Here is a 23,174-nt window from a genome sequence, read left to right on the forward strand (position 1 = left end):
AGAGTTAAAGGTGCCGAATAACATGTTTTTAAAAGATGTAATATAAGTCTAAGGTGTCCCCTGAATGTGTCTGTGAAGTTTCAGCTCAAAATACCCCATAGTTTTTTTTTTTATTCATTTTTTTAAAGGTCCCGTTCTTCATGATCCCATGTTTCAAACTTTAGTTAGTGTGTAATGTTGTTGTTAGAGTATAAATAAAATCTGTAAAATTTTAAAGCTCAAAGTTCAATGCCAAGCGAGATATTTTATTTAACAGAAGTCGCCTACATCGAACGGCCAGTTTGGACTACATCCCTCTACTTCCTTCTTTAATGACGTCACTAAAACAGTTTTTTGACTAACCTCTGCCCACAGGAATACACAAGAGTTGCGTATGTAGAGTGTGTTTGTCGCCATGTCGTCGAAACGCTGTTATTTTCATCCCGCAGTCCAATCACCGGGTCTGATTCCGGCTCAAATTGATAGGGTAAAATTAAAGACATGTTTACAATAACACTGAGCGCGTGCATCTCCACATTATGGTAAGAGGCGTGACCTTTCCGGGCAAGGTTCGCTAAGCTGCTGTCGAATCACAACACAGGAACCGCTGGCACAATCAGAACTCGTTACGTATTTCTGAAGGAGGGACTTTATAGAACAAGGAAGTCATCAGCCCGTTTTTATGACAGTGGAAACAGCGGTATACAGATAAGTAAATTATGTGAAAAATACTGTGTTTTTTTACACGCGAAACATGAACACATGTTGTATTGCACACTATAAACACAATCAAAGCTTCAAAAAAACACGAAAAACGGGACCTTTAACTGTTTATTTTGGGGCATCATTATAAATTCACCGATTCAGTATGTGCGGCCCCTTTAATTCTCGTGCTCCACGCCCCAAGAGCTCGTGCTTGCTTTAAACAACATAAAGAAAAGTTCACCCAGCTAATATAACCCTCAAAATGGATCTTTACAAAGTGTTCGTCATGCAGCATGTCTAATCGCGCAAGTATAGTATTTATTTGGATGTTTACATTTGATTCTGAATGAGTTTGAGGCTATGCTCCGTGGCTAAAGCTAACATTACACACTGTAGGAGAGATTTATAAAGAATGAAGTTGTGTTTATGAATTATACAGACTGCAAGTGTTTAAAAATGAAAATAGTGACAGCTCTTGTCTCCGTGAATACAGTAAGAAACGATGGTAACTTTAACCACATTTAACAGTACATTAGCAACATGCTAACGAAACATTTAGAAAGACAATTTACAAACATCACTAAAAATATCATGTTATCATGGATCATGTCAGTTATTATTGCTCCATCTGCCATTTTTCGCTGTTGTTCTTGCTTGCTTACCTAGTCTGATGATTCAGCTGTGCACATCCAGACGTTAATACTGCCTGCCCTTGTGTAATGCTTTGAACATGAGCTGGCATATGCAAATATTGGGGGCGTACACCCCGACTGTTACGTAACAGTCGGTGTTATGTTGAGATTCGCCTGTTCTTCGGAGGTCTTTTAAACAAATGAGATTTATATAAGAAGGAGGAAACAATGGAGTTTGAGACTCACTGTATGTCATTTCCATGTACTGAACTCTTATTATTCAACTATGCCGAGGTAAATTCAATTTTTTAATCTAGGGCACCTTTAAGAGAAGGTACACGGCCATCATGGTCTTCCGAAAGTGACTTGAATGTACCTGATGTTTTAAACACAACTTCCTAACTCGTAAATACAAACTTCCCAGGAAGACTTGAACGCTTCATAAAACCTTGACATAAAGTGCAACTCACACATAATATATATATATTCTTTGACAATATTAGTATAATTGTTTTATCTAAAAATAACTATACAACAATAAAATATATAAATAAATATTTATAAATAATTAAATACATTTTAAAAATAGCTTTTTGATATTATGGGGATTAACGTCAGCTCAAATGTCTAATTGTATATTTTGAAGTTTCAAAAAATGCTGAGACTGTGTGTGTGTGTGTGTTACAGAGAGCTTCTGGACGTGAAGGTGTTGGGTCAGGTTTTGTGTCTTTCTCATTCTTTGCTCTTGAATGATCCTTGTCAGCTGGCATCCCAACTCTTGGGCCGTTTGGAGCGGATCATTTCCCAAGATAAACCTGTTGCTTCAGGTACACACACACACACACATAAACCTAAAACACCTGTAGACATTTTTTAATGTCAAGCCAAAACTCATATCTCAGTGTATGTTGTTCCAGGTGACCCAAGACGATACTCTTTTCTGCATGATCTGTTAGCACAATGCAAGAGCTCATCTTTGCCTGTTCTTGTGCCCTCTTACACCTGCCTGCTTCCTCCAGGTGGACTCGTACACACACTCCTTTCAGGTACACATATTACATTTCTTGACAACTTCTGAAGGGCTTATTTTGCCAACATCATCTTTCAGGCTGTAATTTTGGCTTAACCTATGTCCTGGAAAAATCTTGGAGTTGTGGGTTTCCTTGGGAATTTCCTAGGGGAGTTTGGAATGCTGGTTTGGCATTATGAGTAAATTAAGGTCTGTGGTTAACATTACTTGAAGAGACATAAATTACACACAGTTCTGTGAATTTTGAATTCACTCTATGCTTTTTAAATGCAAGTTGATAAGTTACCAAATAGAGACTACAGTGGTTATCCAGTGAATTACAGTTCAGTTGACAAGCACATAAGCATTCTGGTACTGTACACAAAAGTGGGCAATAGTTTTGGTCATAGAATAAACTCTACACCATGTACTGTTAACTAAAAATAAACTATTAAAAATTGTTTTCAGTAACTGAAAAAAATCTTAAATAAAATATAAATATTAGATTCAAAACTTCAACGAATATTAGAATGGTTGCATTGGCAACTAACTTAAATAAAAAGAAATTAAAGCTAAATAGAAAAATAAAATATAATATAATATAAAAAATAACAAAATTACTAAAAAAAACACAAAATGTAAAAATAAAAGCTAATTAAAAATATTAATAAATACTATAGTACATACATAATAAAATAACACTGCTCTACATATGACATAATTCTTCAAAAACAACAAAAAGAGTGTTATGAGGGGTGAAACTCTACAAATCTCATCTCAGATGACGCCAGAGATTCACTTTTTTATTATAAGCTACCTTATTTTATTTTTATTCCTTCATTTTTTTTTTTACTTCTTGCATTTCTTAAATACATGGATTGCTAATATGTATTTTATTCAAATAGCGGCAACACTATTGCCCTCTTTTTGCACGCAGAAGAGGGAAGTGAGTTTATGTGGTTTGACGAATGAATGATGTGTCACGTGGAATTAAGCACACAGCTGTTGTAGTTCTTGTGTAGCAACTTGTTAGCAAGTTGGATTTTTAACATGCTCAGTGGTTTCAAAATTCATGTTTGAGGTTTGGCTGTGTGGAACTTACTGAAAGTTACAGAACAAGTCTATTGAAGTCATTTCAACCACCAAAAGCTGTCACTCTGAAAACCCATAGGAAACTCCGGAGGGAACCTAGTCCACAGTGAATTAGTTGGCCAGCTGGATTGGCCTACAAACTAAGTGAACAGCTCTATAATCTAGTGGTTTATAACCAAAACATTTATCTCTAAAATAAGATTCTTTATCACATAATGACTGAATGAACTGTCCTTAACACCCTGACCCATATCTAACTAGGTCATATGAGTGTTGTGACAGCCCTGGCTCATGGTCGGCATCACATCGTTTCCTGTTCCTCTGATGGAGTGTTGAATATGTGGCGTCTGGATGAGCAAACAAGGCCCGTTAGGTCCTTACCGAGGTCTCATGGATCTGCAGTAGACTGGGCTGCCGACTCCCTCACCCTCTGTCTAGATGACAGTGTGCTTGTCCTACAGATGGGCCACTGCCTGCAGGTGAGAGAGGTGGATACTGGGAAGGTGCTGTACATGGAGAAAGAGTCTTTGGATGTTCCTGTTGTCACATCTGCCTGTGATGGACGGTTGCTGGTGGTTTTTTATGATGGAAGTCACATGGTTAAGGTGAGACCTTGGACACTGTGGAAAAATAACCTGTTAAATTTACGGTAAAAAAGAAATTTGCCAGAAATTCATTGTAAAAAAATACAATGACAATGTTTCATTTATTACAGAATGGCATATTTGTGTCTGTATTTTTCCCAACATATAGCTGTATATTTCATTAGAAAGATATAATGTTAATATTCCAATCTTCTTAAACTACCAAAATCGGCTTTTAGGGGAAAAACTGTGATTGGATGCAGGGAAAAATTGGGCCAGTTTTCACTCCTTTTGGGTTGGTTTTGAGTAAGTTTTGGGCTGGAAATTTTTCTGGGACCAGGCAACCCTGCTTAAAGGTGCAGTAAGTGAGTTCTGAAAAACACGGTTGATATATGAAATGAACCCAAACAAACACACCCCTCCCTTCATTGCTCCACCCCCACAATGTACGAACACGCAATATAGAGTCTCTTTATTATAGCAAAAGCAAAATAATGCTTCATGAAAAATAAAGTGGAGATGACAAACAATCAAGAAGGATGAACAAAAATTGAACATACAGTACACCAGGCACGTGCACAGGTAGGGCTCAACCTGTGCAGAGCACATGCCCTTTTTGTCCTTACACTCCAAAGTGCCCTTTTTTTTTTTTGGGAGGCGTTTTATTTTATTTATTTATTTTCTTGAATAAATCAATGCTATTGGTCATCCTCTTTCTGTCTGATTTACAAATATATTTAGCCTAATAAAGGTATTAAAAAGAGCTTGTGACAAAATCTTTTGGTTCCGCTCAAACTGTCAGTCAAACCTCTTAACTCCGCCCCCTGAGTGCCGCGAACTGAAGTTCCACAGCAGAGCAGCTGAACGTCTTGCAATGGTAAATAAAGATCTTGTTGTTTGAATAAGTAGGCTACAACGTTGTCTTTACGAAAGAAACATTGGTATGTCTATAAAGTTTCATATTTTATGCATTTGAAGCCTGAGACCGGCGGCGGCGGAGAGAGAGAGAGAGAGGGGGGGGGCTAGCATTTGCCATCTAAGTTAGTCATAGCCAATAGCATACAAATAGCCTTAAATAGCCTGTGCATACAGTACAGTAGTATTACATCTTTTATAAATTTAGATTTTGGCCAAAAACTGAACGCTCATAACCTATTAATGATGACGTAGCACGTAGCCTAATGTGATGCCATCGTTTTAACTTTTTTATTTTGCACACATTTGCTGGTCAAAAACCCGGCGTAACTACATTAGAGTTTGACAAAAAAGCGACTAAGTGATCCCCGTCGTCAGCTAGGTAAAATATATTTCTAAGGAATTTCTTCTTTGATTTATGATGGCTATCTGCTGATACACTTAATTCATTAACATTTAATCATATTATATATGGTCACACAGTATGGTTAATGTTTACGATGTTAATATGTATTTGCTCGCTAGATAATTTTTTTAATCTAGTATTGTATACTCCCCGCTCGTCTTCACATGTAACATAGTAAAACATGGTTTTACTACAGTAATGTTGTAGTAACTAAAACACATTGCAGAATCGTCAGGTCACTGTGCTTCTTTATATTTTATAATGCAGAATGTAATGTGTGTGTATTAATGTGTTGAGAGGGACATCCCTGGATCACAGTGAAGTCAAACATCTTCAAACACATATGGCTCACAGAAGATTGCTGTTGTAATTATTTTTAAAGAAGCCCTGAAACCCTGTAATATATATATATATATATATATATATATATATATATATATATATATATATATATATATATATATATATATATATATATATACAGAGTACAGTCCAAAAGTTTGGAACCACTAAGATTTTTAATGTTTTTAAAAGAAGTTTCGTCTGCTCACCAAGGCTACATTTATTTAATTAAAAATACAGTAAAAAAACAGTAATATTGTGAAATATTATTACAATTTAAAATAACTTTGTACTATTTAAATATATTTGACAAAGTAATTTATTCCTGTGATGCAAAGCTGAATTTTCAGCATCGTTACTCCAGTCTTCAGTGTCACATGATCCTTCAGAAATCATTCTAATATGATGATCTGCTGCTCAAGAAACATTTATGATTATTTTCAATGTTGAAAACAGTTGTGTACTTTTTTTTTTCAGGATTCCTTGATGAATAGAAAGTTCAAAAGAACAGCATTTATCTGAAATACAAAGCTTCTGTAGCATTATACACTACCGTTCAAAAGTTTGGGGTCAGTAAGAATTTTTATTTTTATTTTTTTGAAAAGAAATTAAAGAAATTAATACTTTTATTCAGCAAGGATGCATTAAATCAATCAAAAGTGGCAGTAAAGACATTTATAATGTTACAAATGATTAGATTTCAGATAAACACTGTTCTTTTGAACTTTCTATTCATCAAATAATCCTGAAAAAAAATATTGTACACAAATATTTTGTACAATTGTACACATTAAATGTTTCTTGAGCAGCAGATCAGCATATTAGAATGATTTCTGAAGGATCATGTGACACTGAAGACTGGAGTAATGATGCTGAAAATTCAGCTTTGCCATCACAGGAATAAATTACTTTGTGAAATATATTCAAATAGAAAACATAGTTATTTTAAATTGTAATAATATTTCACAATATTACTGTTTTTTTACTGTATTTTTAATTAAATAAATGTAGCCTTGGTGAGCAGACGAAACTTCTTTTAAAAACATTAAAAATCTTAGTGGTTCCAAACTTTTGGACTGTACTGTATATATATACACACACATATATACATACACATATATATATATATATATATATATATATATATATATATATATATATATATATATATATGTGTGTGTGTATATATGTGTGTGTGTGTTTTCAGTTTCAGCACATGCCCCTCAAAAGGTCTGTGCACGGCCCTGCAGTACACAAGAGTATATAGTTGCTTGTTAGTCTCCAGAAGGACACCAGACAAAAAATTATACTCAAAATTGTGCTGTTACTGTAGTTAACATTACAAAAACAGCATATCTTGGTTCTGTGAAACAGCAAAACCAATGTTACTCACAAATGGAGCAGAAACGACGCAACCTCGGCATCAATTTTCAGGTCTTCCTGCTTAGGTCTCTCCAGCACTGGAAATATTTTCTAATATTAACGCGGGTCCTAAAGCTCTTGCCTGATCGTAACCCTTCTTTTCTTAGTGATATTCCTCTGACCTTTTCTCTTTTGTAATGTCTCTCAGCCATCTCTCTTTCTACAGTCTTTCTTCAAATCTCCCTCTTGCTCACTCTCCCCTCCCCCATCATGAGTGGACACGCCCCCTACTGCTGATTGGCTACAAGAGTGTTGTGCTGCTCAGTCCAATCCACTTTCAACAGCACTCAGAAATCACTTACTGCACCTTTAAAATGTACTGATAACTACATGATGAATAAGGAGTGAATAGGAGTTCATTTTAAAGTACCCTGTACATAAAACATGGCCATTACACATATATAGAAGGTGCACAGGGTCATACACACAAAGACATAATAACATAAACATGAATTTAAAAGCAGAAAATGTAACAAATTATGTAAAGAGGCAAAATTATTTAAATAAAATATAAACGTGATGTCACAAATAAAGACGTCTGGAAATGTCCTAGTGTTTCATAGATTTTACTTGCAAAAAACATAAATTTGACAATATTTTACATACTACATATTATACATATAATGTGATTTTAAACCATTTGCAGTTTTTTACTGTATATGTCAAGTCAAGTCACCTTTATAGCACTTTATACAATACCGATTTTTTTCAAAGCAGAGTTACAGGGAGAAACAGGAAAATAATGATGAATCAGTCAGATCAATAACTGTAAAGTTCATCAATTATGAAATAAGCAGCTCTATAGAAGATTATAATGTTGATTTAGTTCAGTTCAATAATGTCGATGTTGCAAAATTCGTTGATTATGAAACAAAATCGAATCAGCTATAAAGCATGTGGTAATGTAACTTACAGAATAGCCATTTAACAGTCATTGATAAGAGCAAATGACCAGTTATTGGTTCATATCTAACTTCCTCTCATTTTTGCTCTTTTATTGTGTTCATAGGTGTTTGATCTTGTGGTGTCCTGTTCGCTGTTGTGTTGTGTGAACCTCGCCCTTGAGTTTGAGCCCATCCACAAAGACCAGTCCATCCTAGTCTCTCGTCACTCTGTTAAAGACTTTGTTCTCTTCGCCTACAGGTTATTAGTATATAACTGCACACAAACGCATGATGCACGTTAAGATTAATTAACCATCACAGTATTTTGTTCTTAAATAACAAAATGCGTTCTTACATTAATAATACATTACATATACAATTTCCAGCCATGTGTGAAAACAATACCGCTGTTCCCGGACTGATTTATATTGTCTGATCACACAATGTATTATTTAAGAATCTGTTTCTCGCGCAGCTCGAGTGTATGCGTGTGTTTGCGTTACTGATTACCTTTCTCATCAATGGTTTCATGTAACTCTGTAGCTATAAAAAAAAATGTGTAAAGGCTTTCCCAGAAGCTGTTTATCTTTCTCGTATTTCATTACACGATTAAGAAGCATGGATTTTCCAAAAGAGATGATTGAAGGGAGTAATGAACCTTTGCTTTTAATGTTATTAAGCTAAAAGCAACATTGTTGCACATGCATGCACATACACACACAACTGCGTTGACTAGTAATATGAAACAGACAGAGTTTGAACAGTTGTTGTTAGAGCTATGGACACATGCAACATTCATACGAGGAACAAAAGGTCTGAATATGACCCGTGTTGTGTCCCAATCCCTTTTTCTTTCCCCTCCCTAATGATTTCCTATGTCCTCTACTGTCTCTGTCAAAAAGTGGCTAAAAAGCTCCTAAAATGGCAGTAGCTATAAAAGGGGTCATGTCATAAGGAATCAAATACTTTGTGATAAAATAGTTCATTGTACTGTGAAAAAATACCGCCAGAACCCAAAACTTCCTCCCCAGCTCAAAATTGCCTGATATTGAAACTAAGCTGCAAAATGGCTTTTTCATACTTCAGCAGCTTTCTGACCGCAGATAGATGAACACATTTACACTTCAATGACTCCTGTTGTGTATTCAGAAAGAAGTAATGGTAAGATAAAGATGTGGGAAAGTTTGCCAAAATTTATTCTGGTTCCAGATGTATGTGGCACATGCCACTTCTCCTCCTAAGGATCTCAATTTTAAGTTGTGGTCACAATAGACTTTCTAGACACAAGATTTCTACACTGTAACGGTCGTAATATGCCGTCACACTCTGTAGCATCTTTTAAAAAAAAACACACAAATTCAACATATAACAAATAATAATAAATCCAAAATGTAAAAATATATAATCTACTCTTCTTTAATGCAAAAAAGTTGAGGTGGTCCATACTGCAGAACACTAGATCCAACTCTTCCCACTTTACATATCCCTAAACCTACCTGTCTCCACCCCCTGGATCTAAACCTACCCATCTCCACCCCCTTTATCTGGATCCAACTCTTCCCACTTTACATATCCCTTAACCTACCTGTCTCCACCCCCTGGATCTAAACCTACCCATCTCCACCCCCTGGATCTGGATCCAACTCTTCCCACTTTACATATCCCTAAACCTTCCTGTCTCCACCCCCTGGATCTAAACCTACCCAATTCCACCCCCTGGATGTGGATCCAACTCTTCCCACTTTACATATCCCTTAACCTACCTGTCTCCACCCCCTGGATCTGGATCCAACTCTTCCCACTTTACATATCCCTAAACCTTCCTGTCTCCACCCCCTGGATCTAAACCTACCCATCTCCACCCCTTTATCTGGATCCAACTCTTCCCACTTTACATATCCCTTAACCTACCTGTCTCCACCCCCTGGATCTAAACCTACCCATCTCCACCCCCTGGATCTGGATCCAACTCTTCCCACTTTACATATCCATAAACCTTCCTGTCTCCACCCCCTGGATCTAAACCTACCCATCTCCACCCCCTGGATCTGGATCCAACTCTTCCCACTTTACATATCCCTAAACCTACCCATCTCCACCCCCTGGATCTGGATCCAACTCTTCCCACTTTACATATCCCTAAACCTTCCTGTCTCCACCCCCTGGATCTAAACCTACCCATCTCCACCCCCTGGATCTGGATCCAACTCTTCCCACTTTACATATCCCTTAACCTACCTGTCTCCACCCCCTGGATCTAAACCTACCCATCTCCACCCCCTTTATCTGGATCCAACTCTTCCCACTTTACATATCCCTTAACCTACCTGTCTCCACCCCCTGGATCTAAACCTACCCATCTCCACCCCCTGGATCTGGATCCAACTCTTCCCACTTTACATATCCCTAAACCTTCCTGTCTCCACCCCCTGGATCTAAACCTACCCAATTCCACCCCCTGGATGTGGATCCAACTCTTCCCACTTTACATATCCCTTAACCTACCTGTCTCCACCCCCTGGATCTGGATCCAACTCTTCCCACTTTACATATCCCTAAACCTTCCTGTCTCCACCCCCTGGATCTAAACCTACCCATCTCCACCCCTTTATCTGGATCCAACTCTTCCCACTTTACATATCCCTTAACCTACCTGTCTCCACCCCCTGGATCTAAACCTACCCATCTCCACCCCCTGGATCTGGATCCAACTCTTCCCACTTTACATATCCATAAACCTTCCTGTCTCCACCCCCTGGATCTAAACCTACCCATCTCCACCCCCTGGATCTGGATCCAACTCTTCCCACTTTACATATCCCTAAACCTTCCTGTCTCCACCCCCTGGATCTAAACCTACCCATCTCCACCCCCTGGATCTGGATCCAACTCTTCCCACTTTACATATCCCTAAACCTACCTGTCTCCACCCCCTGGATCTAAACCTACCCATCTCCACCCCCTGGATCTGGATCCAACTCTTCCCACTTTACATATCCCTAAACCTACCCATCTCCACCCCCTGGATCTGGATCCAACTCTTCCCACTTTACATATCCCTAAACCTTCCTGTCTCCACCCCCTGGATCTAAACCTACCCATCTCCACCCCCTGGATCTGGATCCAACTCTTCCCACTTTACATATCCCTTAACCTACCTGTCTCCACCCCCTGGATCTAAACCTACCCATCTCCACCCCCTGGATCTGGATCCAACTCTTCCCACTTTACATATCCCTAAACCTTCCTGTCTCCACCCCCTGAATCTAAACCTACCCATCTCCACCCCCTGGATCTGGATCCAACTCTTCCCACTTTACATATCCCTAAACCTTCCTGTCTCCACCCCCTGGATCTAAACCTACCCATCTCCACCCCCTTTATCTGGATCCAACTCTTCCCACTTTACATATCCCTAAACCTTCCTGTCTCCACCCCCTGGATTTAAACCTACCCATCTCCACCCCCTGGATCTGGATCCAACTCTTCCCACTTTACATATCCCTAAACCTTCCTGTCTCCACCCCCTGGATCTAACCTACCCATCTCCACCCCCTGGATCTGGATCCAACTCTTCCCACTTTACATATCCCTTAACTTACCCGTCTCTGCCCACTGGATCTCGTGTGTTCTGCAGTGAGGGGCTACTGAAAAAGTTTGCACTCTTTTAAATCAGCTAAGAGGTGTTGCCTTGACTTATCGATCTTCAACTGGTCACATGTCTTCTCGTGATACGAATTCGCAGGTCAAGTTCACCAAACTTGAACTTTGGAACACAGAGAAATCCGAAACTTCTCTGCATGATCTTGCATTTCCGGTCCCCTGCATTTGCAAGCATTTGAATGCCAGTCAGTGGAATGAAAAGTGTAGCGTTGACCGCACCTTTTGGAAGGAGTGGCTGAAGTTTATTTTTAACTGTCCCTAATCATTTCAATCTGAACTTGACATTTCTCTAGCACATTTCAGTGCAGATTATTTTGTGAACATGCAGTAATGTAATACAGGTTTTGATTAAGAAGCTGTTATTAAAAGATGGGACTGTTTAAATCTATTTTGGGCTCAACAGCAAATGTAAAGCTTATGCGTAATAGAGTGATGCAGGGATGATGTATTTTTTAGGCACACCCGGAGTTTGCAGCATCCTGGTTCCCTCAACAAAAAACTAATAGGATTTTTCAATTGGCTTTTGGATTATTGCAGAAAATAAGGTCTGTGCCAAACAAAGGTTTATGATACTTACATGTTTTTTTCATCGTGATAATCGTGATAATGTTCAAAAATGAACAAAACTTTTATGAATTTTAAGCCTAAATTCAATCTGCGGATGGAAAAAGCTTAAAGAAGTCTATAAACTAACTATACCACAGTCGCACAACTTTAACGTCACCATCACCAAGCTTCGGACAACATTTTCCCTGAATGTTAGAGTTATAGTTGTTTGCAAGAGTGTGATTATAAACACAAAGAGGCTGTGAAAGAGGAGTAGGGAGTAGATTAATTTACCCATTCGGCTGAGGACGTTTAATGTCCCCGACAAACTAGCCACTTGTTAGCAGCCACCTTTTACAAGACAAGTAAAATCTTTAAAAAAAAAAAAAATCACAAGAGGGTTTTACTGATGTATTTTATATGGTAGAATAAAACCCATTCAAAAAATCCCATTGACTTCAGGGCGATGGATCTGAAAGTTCTAAAATACGAACTCGTTTCCAGGTTTTGGTCTACAAAAATATGTCATCCCTGCACAACTCTATTGAAGCAAAGCACTTTTACTCATGTCACATGTCAATACAATTCAAAAGTTTGAGGATGGTAATTTAAAAAAAAAAGAAAGAAAAAAAAAGTCTCTTATGCTCATCAAGGCAATTACAGTAAAACAGGAATATAGTCAAATATTATTGCAATTTAAATAAAAGTATTAATTTCTTTAAAAAAAAAAAGTCTTACTGACACAAAACTTTTGAATGGTACAGTGTATATATATTTAAATTATTATTGAAGGAGCAAACATTGAAATAAATTAATTTTAAGGGTTAGAAAAGGTGAATGGCCAAAACACACACACACACACACACACACACACACACACACACACACACACACACACACACACACATATATGATGTGTAAAGAACAAATAAACCTAGAGTACTGAAGTGAAAGCAAGAGAAAACCAGGTTGACTTGTTTCAATGTTGTGGAGTGCTGTGGCAACTGAAGTGTTGCTAGACTGCTAATAGTCCTGCGACACTGAGCCGCACTTTCATGCTATTTCTTGTTTCTTTCTTGCTTCAATTCTAATTTTTTAGGGATGGAGGAGAAGCAGCAATATTCAATGCAAAAGGTGGAATTGTGTCCTCCACTTTGAAAGCTCAGCACCCTGCAGCATCTATACAAGCTGTAGAGATCAGCTCTCAGTATTTACTACTCTTTTGCAGGTAATGTAAAAGAATAATTCACCCAAACGAGAAAATTACAATGGTGCATCCGTGAGACTTTAATATACATTATATCTGTCTCTTTGATTTTTACAGATACCCCTATAAAAGACACAGTGAAATCATTCATATTGAACTATTCAGTACAGCATCCTTCCAGTACCTGCGCTCTATCTTGGGCTGCAGTCAGGACTACATTTCCCAGGTCACCATTGCAGGGGGCGGGTCCCACATTGTGGCCTTTTGTCCCACCCCGCATAGCGCCACCACAGAGATTATTATCTGGAACCTTGAGACTGAAGATCATAAACACATTGCACGGTTTCCAGGCCTGCTGGCTTATGGTTAGTCAATAAACCTTTGAAAATTATAGCCAGCATTATGACTCTTTTGTCAAAACAAACACGCATGGTTTGAGTTCAGTCTTATTACTGTAATGCACAAAAAATTTGATATATTATTTAAATACTAAACAATTTATATATATATATATATATATATATATATATATATATAAATCTGATATATTATTTAAATACTAAACAATTTATATATATATATATATATATATATATATATATATATATATATATATATATATATATATATATATATATATATATACTGTATATAAATGTGTGTGTGTGTGTGTGTGTATATATATATATATATATATATATATATATATATATATAATATATGAAATAAATTATCCTAAAATAGGCTTAATTCTTGTTTTCTGTCTGGTTTTTATGGTAAAATACAGTAGTGGTATGGCCAAAAGTGATGTCTGGCCTAAGAAAATTGACATCTTCACCCTTTATTCAAATGTTATTAAAAATTTGTTAAAGATTTTGTATGCACATTGCATAATTGTGCTTGGAGTCAATTATTTTATTTGTGATAACACAATGAAACATGTCAGATTGTGCAGAAACAATTTTTGGCTAGGCTGTCATACAAAGAAATTATCAACACATGCAAAAACAATAAAGCGAAATATTAATGATAACTGACTATATTGTATTCAATGTATGCTTTTTCTACAGTAAAATAAAACCTGTAGCTGTAGTTTGCTTTTTTGCCAAAGCATTTTGTCAGATACATACTTTAATCAAGTTTAGTGGTTTGATCTTCCCTCATATTTAAAATATTTAACAAATATCCTCATATTTTGATGGTTAAATTGAACTTGCCATGTTATTAAAAACAAATATCCCCTCTGAACATCACTTTCGGCCACTACTGTATGACTCTGACATGTTTTCAGTAGATATACTTCATAAATATATTTACTCTAATAGCTCATGTACAATTAACACACGCAATTAAGACAAATCATTCCTCTAAAGCAAACAGCATTATGCTTTAAAAGCTCTTTTACTGCTTTGAGACATGTGACGCATGAACATTTTTAGTCATGTTTATTGTTTGTGTAATTTTTTTAAATTCAGCTGTAAGCAGTGACATTTATTTATCTGTATCTGTCACTTTTTCTTCACCATGTTGTAGGTGTGTGTTCTGATCTGCGGTACTGTGTGGGGTTTTGTGCCGGGGAGCAATTCTTACGTATGTGGAACCTGGGATCCAGGATAAATGATCAAACGCTCACATACAACGTGCACAAAGCTCACAGTCATGGCACAGCGGAGATTGTAACCATGCAGAGATATCCTAGGTACAAAGTCCACCGAACAGCTCGCATGCATATGGCCACAGTTTATAACTATAAAAAAACAATGAGCCAGCAGGAGACCTATTTCAGGAACAGACATTTATAGCCTTTTTTCTGTGCATAATGCAACTATGAAAGCCACGCTTACTGTTGTTGTACAGACCACCTAGTGAAGTTTTATCATGGCAAACTAATAAAGTTACTGTGATGCATATTTATAAAACGGTTAGTTCCTGTTCTTGATTCTGATTGGTCAATAGTCATGTGGTCAAGAGTCACGTACTCACAATAAAACACGGCTATGATCGCTTCACCCAACGGTTCTGTGTATCACTACACAACACCCTTAGCAACCACTCTTAGCAGTAAACTCTATGTTCTCAATTGATATTGTTCATTGAAGCTTACTGTATTATGTAGAAGAGTGTTGTGAGAAAAAGGTCGAGTGAGCGAGTTTATTACCTGCATTCAGATTTAGCATTTTCCTTCAGGTCAGTCCTATGTTCATAATAAAAAATTTAATTTAAATGTCCGATGTATTATCCTGTCCTTTTAACATTTAAGGGATTTTCCCGTGACTGACAGCGCTAGTCAAAGCATTTGTCAGTTGCATCTTGTTCTGTATTCACAACAATTCAGTCTTTTCAATGTAAAACTCTTCGCTACTGACTGACACACTCATAAAGACAGTCTTTGTCGCCATCTAATGGCCTAATAATGTAACTTCTGTTGCTGTTCACAGTCAGGGACTATTTTTTCCGGCAGAAGGAAGGCTTTTAGTGAAAGTTTACTTCATGAAAGCTGCATTAAAACATATTTTTGGCTTTAATAATTGTCTTGTGTGGTAAACGTTTTACAAAAGCAATAAAGTACTTGAGGCTAGTGCTGTATCGTGAATAAGTCACGGCTTACTCCGCTTTGCGTCATGCTTAACAATGCCCTTCAGCCGTGACTTATTCACGATACAGCACAGCCTCTTGTATCTTATTGCTTACGTAGTTGTCAGTCATACATAAATTAAATGGGATAGATTTCTTTAACAGTACTACTTTAACATACTTTTTATATTCTTTTCACTATAAACAGATATACTGTATGCTTACTCTGATGAATGCATTTTGAAAATGATTATTTAAATAAAAACAAATAGATGTAAATAGTTAATAAACTATGCCATACATTTTTTGCACACTAAAACCCTTTTTCTTACCAGTTTCATTTATGTATGACTGACAGATTTGCATCACTTTAAGTTTATTAGTTTATGTTAAAATCCAAATGGATGGAAATTTTATATGCAATTTAAATACATAAATCTTAAATTTAGGCCTAAATATTTTATACCTAAATGCCATGAATCTATATGTTATATATATATTGTTTGTGGTGTAAAGGTTTAAAATTTCCCTCTGAATCAGGTATGTGGTATGTCGAAGCACTCGTCCCGGTACTGTGAGAATATGGAATGTGGCACGGACTCGATTCAAGGGCCATCCTGTGCAAGTGGAGCACAGTCTGTTCTCAAGTTCAGACATTGCTCTGGTACGAGACCTGAAACTCTATATACTGTCTGACCACGGTACCACCAACTTCACTGATGCACCTACATCTGTCTACCAGGTACTTCTGTGCACTACACAGGCTAAAGATTTTAAACAGGACTTGCAGTTATGCTGATCTGAAACCCCTGTCCTGAGATCTGTTACCTAAAATCGAATCTGTTTATAGACTGATCATCCTCAATGGTCATTTTGGTCCATTTTGGGATCAGTTTCATTGCACAGCATCTCAAATATTAGTTTGATCATTCTGAAATGCCTGAGTCAAAGTCTGTCATAAGAATGATTTGGTAATTTCCTTCCAGAAGCATCCCACATGATTGTGTTCACAAACACCAGCATCCGAATGCAAGATAACATGACAGCGTTTATTGCATTTCCTGTTCTGCATGCTCTTTGGTTTAGGATTAGTTGCATGTAATTATGCGTAATTTATTGTTATTACTACACTAACTACATTTAATGTGTAATAAGGACACTGTAAAATAAAGTGTTTTTCTGTATATTTTGTAGACATTGCTGGTGTATGACCTTCTTAAAAAGAGCTATATTAAGAAACAGACTGGACTGTTCATCGTGCCCTGTCCTTGGCAAGACTATAGGCTCTTGGAGGGTGAAATTCTGTTGGGCCTTTCAGAAACACGGTAAGAACACCAACAATTTGTCATTTCCTCTTTCAGCAGAAACAGAAAATTACTGTATTGCTTAGTCTAGATTGAGTAATAATCATAGGGTGGCTTGGATATGGTACGTAGGGATCATCTGATATTGTGGGATCTGGACTCTGGCTATATTAAAGGACGTATCAAGACATCCTACAAAGAAACCCTGCTCTCCAGCATGGACAGAGATTCCCAGATTATATCCTCAAAAGAGAAGACAGGTATTAAAACAGTACATTAACCTTGTGATGCTTGTGTTTACCAGTGCATTTATACAACATCTCAGTCCCACATATTTTCACAATATATTCAACATAAAAGATACATTCTTAAAGGGATAGTTCACCCAGAAATGAAAATTCTGCCGTCTTTTACTCACCCTCAAGTTGTTCCAAACCTGTATGAATTTCTTTCTTCTGCTGAACACAAAAGAAGATATTTTGAAGAATGTCGGTAATAGGGGTGTGACGAGACAGGTATCTCACGAGACGAGATGAGACTCGAGATTGAGTTCATGAGAACGAGACGAGACAAGATTTTTACACACTATTTTTAAGAAATCCTCAATGGCGAAATACATGACTAGAAAAAGTAGTCTGCAGGTGCATTTGAAATGTTTTAACTAATCATCTTGTAATGAATGTCATTCAGTTCTACTTTCTGAGTATGAATTATCATATGCAGTAAAAGACAACAATACTCAAGTACTGTAAAAGGTTTTGCCACTAACTCAACTGACTGACTTCTCTTCTGTATGATTTCAGTCTCTTCAGACCTTACTGTACATGATTTATGAGCTTCTACAACCTTTGACCTCCTAACTGAACTCCTTTCCACAAACTGATCATAGAAATAAAAACAGTTTAAATAAAAATGGTAACACTTTACAATAAGGTCTCATTTATTAACATTAATGTATTAACCAACATCAACTAACAATGAGCAATATATGTGCTACAGTATTTATTAATCTTTATGTTAGTTAATAAAAATAGTCATTCATTGTTAGTTCATGACAGTTCACAGTGCATTAACTAATGTTAACAAAAATAAGATTAAGAGAAAACTGTTATTCATTTTTATGGTAACACTTTACAATAAGTGCAACCATAATCAATATTCACTCTTTCAATATTCAAAGTGCAAATAAGACCAAATTTTTATTTGATACAGAGCTAAGAGATGGTTCCAACTACACTGCCCAGCTTAAGATAGCTTTCATATTGAGAGATATCTGTATTCATCCTGGAGCCGCTTTCAAATTGCGGGTATTGAAATCGTGTTTGAATGCGCGCTTGTGTTTACTTTCACTTTCGCGATTGCGCCTACTCTGTAAATATGGAGCGTCAGCGACCGTTATCCAACTGAATTAAATGTTTTTTATTTAAATACAAAGCAAAACGACAGTGGAGGCTTAATGTAAACGTAGCGGTGGCATATTCTTTCCTAATCATCCTAACCACTCTGTCATTGTAATATCACGAGACTACTTTTCGCCTCGACGAGAAATCTCATCACATTTTAGTCTCGCGAGATCTTGTGACACGAGATCTTGTCACACCCCTAGTCGGTAACCAAACAGGCCCCATTGTCTTCCATAGTATAGAAAAAAATACCATAGAATTCAGTGAGGTCCATCAAATGTTTGATTACCGACGTAAACCAACGTGAGTAAATGATGGAAGAATTTTAATTTTTGGATGAACTATCCCTTTAAATTTTGAACTTGTTGCACAGGTCTAGTGATGCCATGGGACAGGCGCACCGAAACACAGACAGCAAAAATGAGGCGACGGGAGCGTGAGGTGAAAAGAGAAAAAGATGAACAGCAGCGCCTCGAAAGAGAGAAGTTCAACTCTATAGACCAGTATCTTCTCAGTGGAGATGAGCGGGTAGAGAGACAACCAAGCCACCAATACTGTCCATTCATTGACCAATACACTAAACTGAATTATGAAATACATTTACATTTATGCATTATGTCAGATGCTTTTATCTTGCATTCAAGGTACACATCTATCTATCGTTAGTTTTATCTATCTATCTATCTATCTATCTATCTATCTATCTATCTATCGTTCGTTCGTTCGTTCGTTCGTTCTATCTATCGTACTATCTATCGTTCTCTCGTTCTATCATTCGTTCTATCGTTCATTCGTTCTATCTATCGTTCTATCATTCATTTTATCTATCATTCTCTCATTCTATCGTTCGTTCTATCTATCGTTCTGTCGTTCATTCGATCTATCGTTCTGTCGTTCGTTCTATCTATCGTTCGTTCGTTCGTTCATTCTATCTATCGTACTATCTCTCGTTCTATCATTCGTTCTATCGTTCGTTCTATCTATCATTCTATCATTCGTTTTATCTATCATTCTCTCATTCTATCGTTCGTTCTATCTATCGTTCTGTTGTTCATTCGATCTATCGTTCTGTCGTTCGTTCTATCTATCGTTCGTTCTGTCATTCATTCTATCTTGCTATCGATCTATTGTTCGTTCGTTCTTTCTATCTCTATCGTTCGTTCTGTCGTTCATTCTATCTATTGTTCTGTTGTTCTATCTATCATTCTATCGATCTATCGATCTGTTCTATCTATATCTATCGTTCTATCATTCTATCGTTCATTCTATCGATCTATCTTTCTATCGATCTTTCATTCGTTCATTCGTTCTATCGTTCTATCATTCGTTTTATCTATCATTCTTGTTCTGTCTATCATTCTATCGTTTGTTCTAACTATCGTTCATTCTATCCATCGTTCTATTGATCTATCTTTCTATTGATCTATTGTTCTATCTATCAATATATAACGTTCTATCGATCTATCTATCGATCTATCGTTCTATTGACCTATCTATCTATCATTCTGTCTATCTATCATTCTATTGTTTGTTCATTCTATCGTTTATCGTTCTGCCTATCGTTTTGTCCATCCGTTCATTAAAAAAGGGACAATGTACATCAATAAACACTCAAACAAAGGTGAATGTTAAAAATGTAAATTTAATAGTTAAAGAAAGTTTTCATCATCAATCCCTTTTGCCTGATGTTATTAGGCAGAAAAGGGAAAAGACAGAGAGAAAGAGGGAAAAAAAAGTGTACAATACAGAAAACAGCCTATATAGCTCAATTAAATACAAATATGTAGCATATACATAATACACTAAGATAATGAAAATATATTAATATAACTGTTATGGATGTACAAAGCAATATCAGTGTCGAATAAACAGTGTCGTTTATTGGTTTTCCATCTTTGAATCTCTCTTCTTCTCTCACTTTTCTCTGTTTATCATTTCAGGTGATCATATGCTCATATTTTGCCCATCATCTCAACGTCTTCAGTGTGGTTTCTGAGGAGCATTTGCACACCCTTGAGGACCGTTGGTCCCTTTTGAGCCTCCGTACTGCTGCAATCACTCACACAGGAGGGTACTTGGTGGTCTCTAACTACAGTGAAGCCCAACATGCTCCATACCTCACCCTCTGGGACACACAACAGGGCAGGGTATGCTAATCATCAGGGGCCAATCTGTTTAATAATCTTACTTTCTTTTCAGCTGTACTTTCTTTTCTTTATTCAAATGAAAGTGGACACATTGCTAACTTAAGGCCCAACAGTAAAATCTTTTCATTTAATAAGTATTTGCTGTAAGATTCTGTAATCTGAATATTCCTTTTAACCGTAAAGGTGCGGAAGAGATTGAAAAATGAACCTGGAATCTGTTGCATCGCTATAAGCAGCGATGCCTGCAGAGTGGTTTTCGGCATTTCAGGATTCAACAAGTATGTGGCACTCCAGTCGCAATGTTCAAAACCTGTTCATCTGTATCATAGCTTTTTTTAATATACACTACCAGTCAAAAGTTTGGATTTTTTAATGTTTTTGAAAGAAGTTTCTTATGCACACTTATGTCAGACGTTTAGTGTGCGTAGTCTATTTCAGTGTTTACACACATGCAGCTCTTAAAATAAAAAACTCTTTTAAGAACACTGGTTATTGTTGCATTTATCAGGGGTTTTCTTTAGAAAAATAAACTTTTTTTTTTTTTCTTTGCTAAAACACAGGCTGAAAGTATGGGAGCCCTTCCGGAGGAAACATAAAACCATCTCTGGTTACGGAAGTTTAAATCTTAACTGGTCCAGCTTGCTCTTTATCACTGAAGGACAATCAAAAGCTTTTTTATTATCAGGTACAGTAGACCTTTGATCATACTTGTTTTGGCTTGCTCTTAATGCTAATCTAGGTCAAGAAAAAGATTTGGTGTTACTAGTTTGGTGGTGAGAGGATTGGATAGGATTTTTACATCTTCACAATAGGATTAAACATTTTTTTCTGTGTTGAAGTTTGAGATACTAAAAAGAGATTTTATTCCCACAATTCTGAAAAAAATGCCAACATTTGTGACCATGCCTTATATTTCAATACTTTAAATTATTTGTTCAACAGATGCGGTGAGCATGTGGGACCTGGACAATGGGACGCTGTTGTCTGTCTTCACACCTGACTCTAAGATCCAGACCATCTCTCTACTTGGACCCGACAACGGCACATTGCTTTTGGGCTTTAGTGACATTTCTACTCTAATCACCATGACGGTCAGCCAACAAAATGCACACACAAAATCCAGCTCTGCTTGTGGGAAAGACCTGTTTGGGGAATCCAGCAGTAGTGAAGACGATGAAGAAACAAACAAGAACTGATTGGAAGAGCATTAGGCCAGTTAAATGTACTGTATAATATAGTTTCTTTACCAAGACTGAATGGAAATATGGGGCTTTATGATCTCTGGCATTCGCTTTGTATTGATCTTAAGGATTTAAGGGAAAATTTTACTCGTACATTGGGAAAAAAGCACAGTGTGAAAGGTAGACATGTGACTTCTGTCTTCATGAGAAATGTGAGGTATTCTGATCAGCATTTCCAGTGCTTGTTTTTCCATATACTATGAATTTACCGGAACTTCCCCGTCTTACCCTTAGAGGAGTCATGAGATCCAGAGGTTTATGATAAAACAAATCTCAACAAGCCTGTGTTCTCACTTTACATTATCTCAGTATTTTCCTGAACTTCAGATGTATGTATATTAACAGAACAGATGTAATTACATGTGTGCATACTTTGACAGTCCAGTTTCAAGTGTATAGTAAGACATGCTAAAACAGACTCACCTTCTGTAGCTGTCATGCATGGTGAGCATGAGTCAAATTTTCACTTCCTGCATTTCTGTCACATGAATGATGAGCAAAACACTTCCTGCTTTACTCATTCTGTATAAGGAGTTTGCCTTTTCAAGACAAATAAAAGTAGCTGATGCCATTTTTTCATTTCCTTTGTAATTACTGATTTATTTTAGAGCTTTCTTTCTTTATTATTGGCTAGTAGGACTGATATGAGATCAGTACCTGGCCCAATTTGTTTAGTTTGCACTGGCTGATATGGCTCTTAAGTGTTCAGTTATTAATGGCGCTGTAGAAATGAGAAATTTGCAGTAAAAACAAGATTTATTGATTTAGAAAAACGAAACTGACCAAATAATAGGTGGGTCACTGAGGCAATTTCAACATGACGGCCCCCTTGAGGCAACCCATTTGAAATAAAACCTCTTTTGTTCATATTTATATCTCACAGGAATGTCTGTGATTTTAATTTTATTTTTCACAAGTACATTTCTTTACATATAAAACGTTTTACTGAGAAAAACAATAGTTTGTAACAACTAAGAACTGCTCGGTTGCCACATTATATAAGTATGATGAAATCAAGTAAACAAGATTCTCAAGGATTATCTGTTTTAAAGATGATTGCCACGATATAAATGTATCATTAAAAAGTACTTCTAAATGTTACAACAGCGAGACAGTGAC

General features: G+C 36.7%; 1 protein-coding gene across 4 annotated transcripts in view; it reads left to right on the forward strand.

Annotated features, from left to right (window-relative positions):
* The window catches only part of LOC125265485, a 32,812-nt gene extending 10,186 nt beyond the window's left edge, over positions 1-22,626 (forward strand). For all 4 annotated transcript variants that reach the window (XM_048185731.1, XM_048185732.1, XM_048185729.1 and 1 more), the window contains 15 exons: positions 2,004-2,143; positions 2,234-2,362; positions 3,679-4,022; positions 8,096-8,229; positions 13,279-13,407; positions 13,504-13,751; positions 14,920-15,085; positions 16,501-16,702; positions 17,155-17,285; positions 17,397-17,524; positions 19,041-19,195; positions 20,608-20,814; positions 20,998-21,092; positions 21,375-21,499; positions 21,757-22,626. In XM_048185731.1, the coding sequence (XP_048041688.1) occupies positions 2,004-2,143; positions 2,234-2,362; positions 3,679-4,022; positions 8,096-8,229; positions 13,279-13,407; positions 13,504-13,751; positions 14,920-15,085; positions 16,501-16,702; positions 17,155-17,285; positions 17,397-17,524; positions 19,041-19,195; positions 20,608-20,814; positions 20,998-21,092; positions 21,375-21,499; positions 21,757-22,010 (2,587 nt within the window). In that variant the 3' untranslated portion in view covers positions 22,011-22,626. The remainder of the gene's footprint in view (positions 1-2,003; positions 2,144-2,233; positions 2,363-3,678; positions 4,023-8,095; positions 8,230-13,278; positions 13,408-13,503; positions 13,752-14,919; positions 15,086-16,500; positions 16,703-17,154; positions 17,286-17,396; positions 17,525-19,040; positions 19,196-20,607; positions 20,815-20,997; positions 21,093-21,374; positions 21,500-21,756) is intronic.
* The last annotated feature ends 548 nt before the right edge of the window (positions 22,627-23,174 follow it).

This window comes from Megalobrama amblycephala, linkage group LG3 (assembly GCF_018812025.1).
Source record: "Megalobrama amblycephala isolate DHTTF-2021 linkage group LG3, ASM1881202v1, whole genome shotgun sequence".
Classification (NCBI taxonomy): domain Eukaryota; kingdom Metazoa; phylum Chordata; class Actinopteri; order Cypriniformes; family Xenocyprididae; genus Megalobrama; species Megalobrama amblycephala.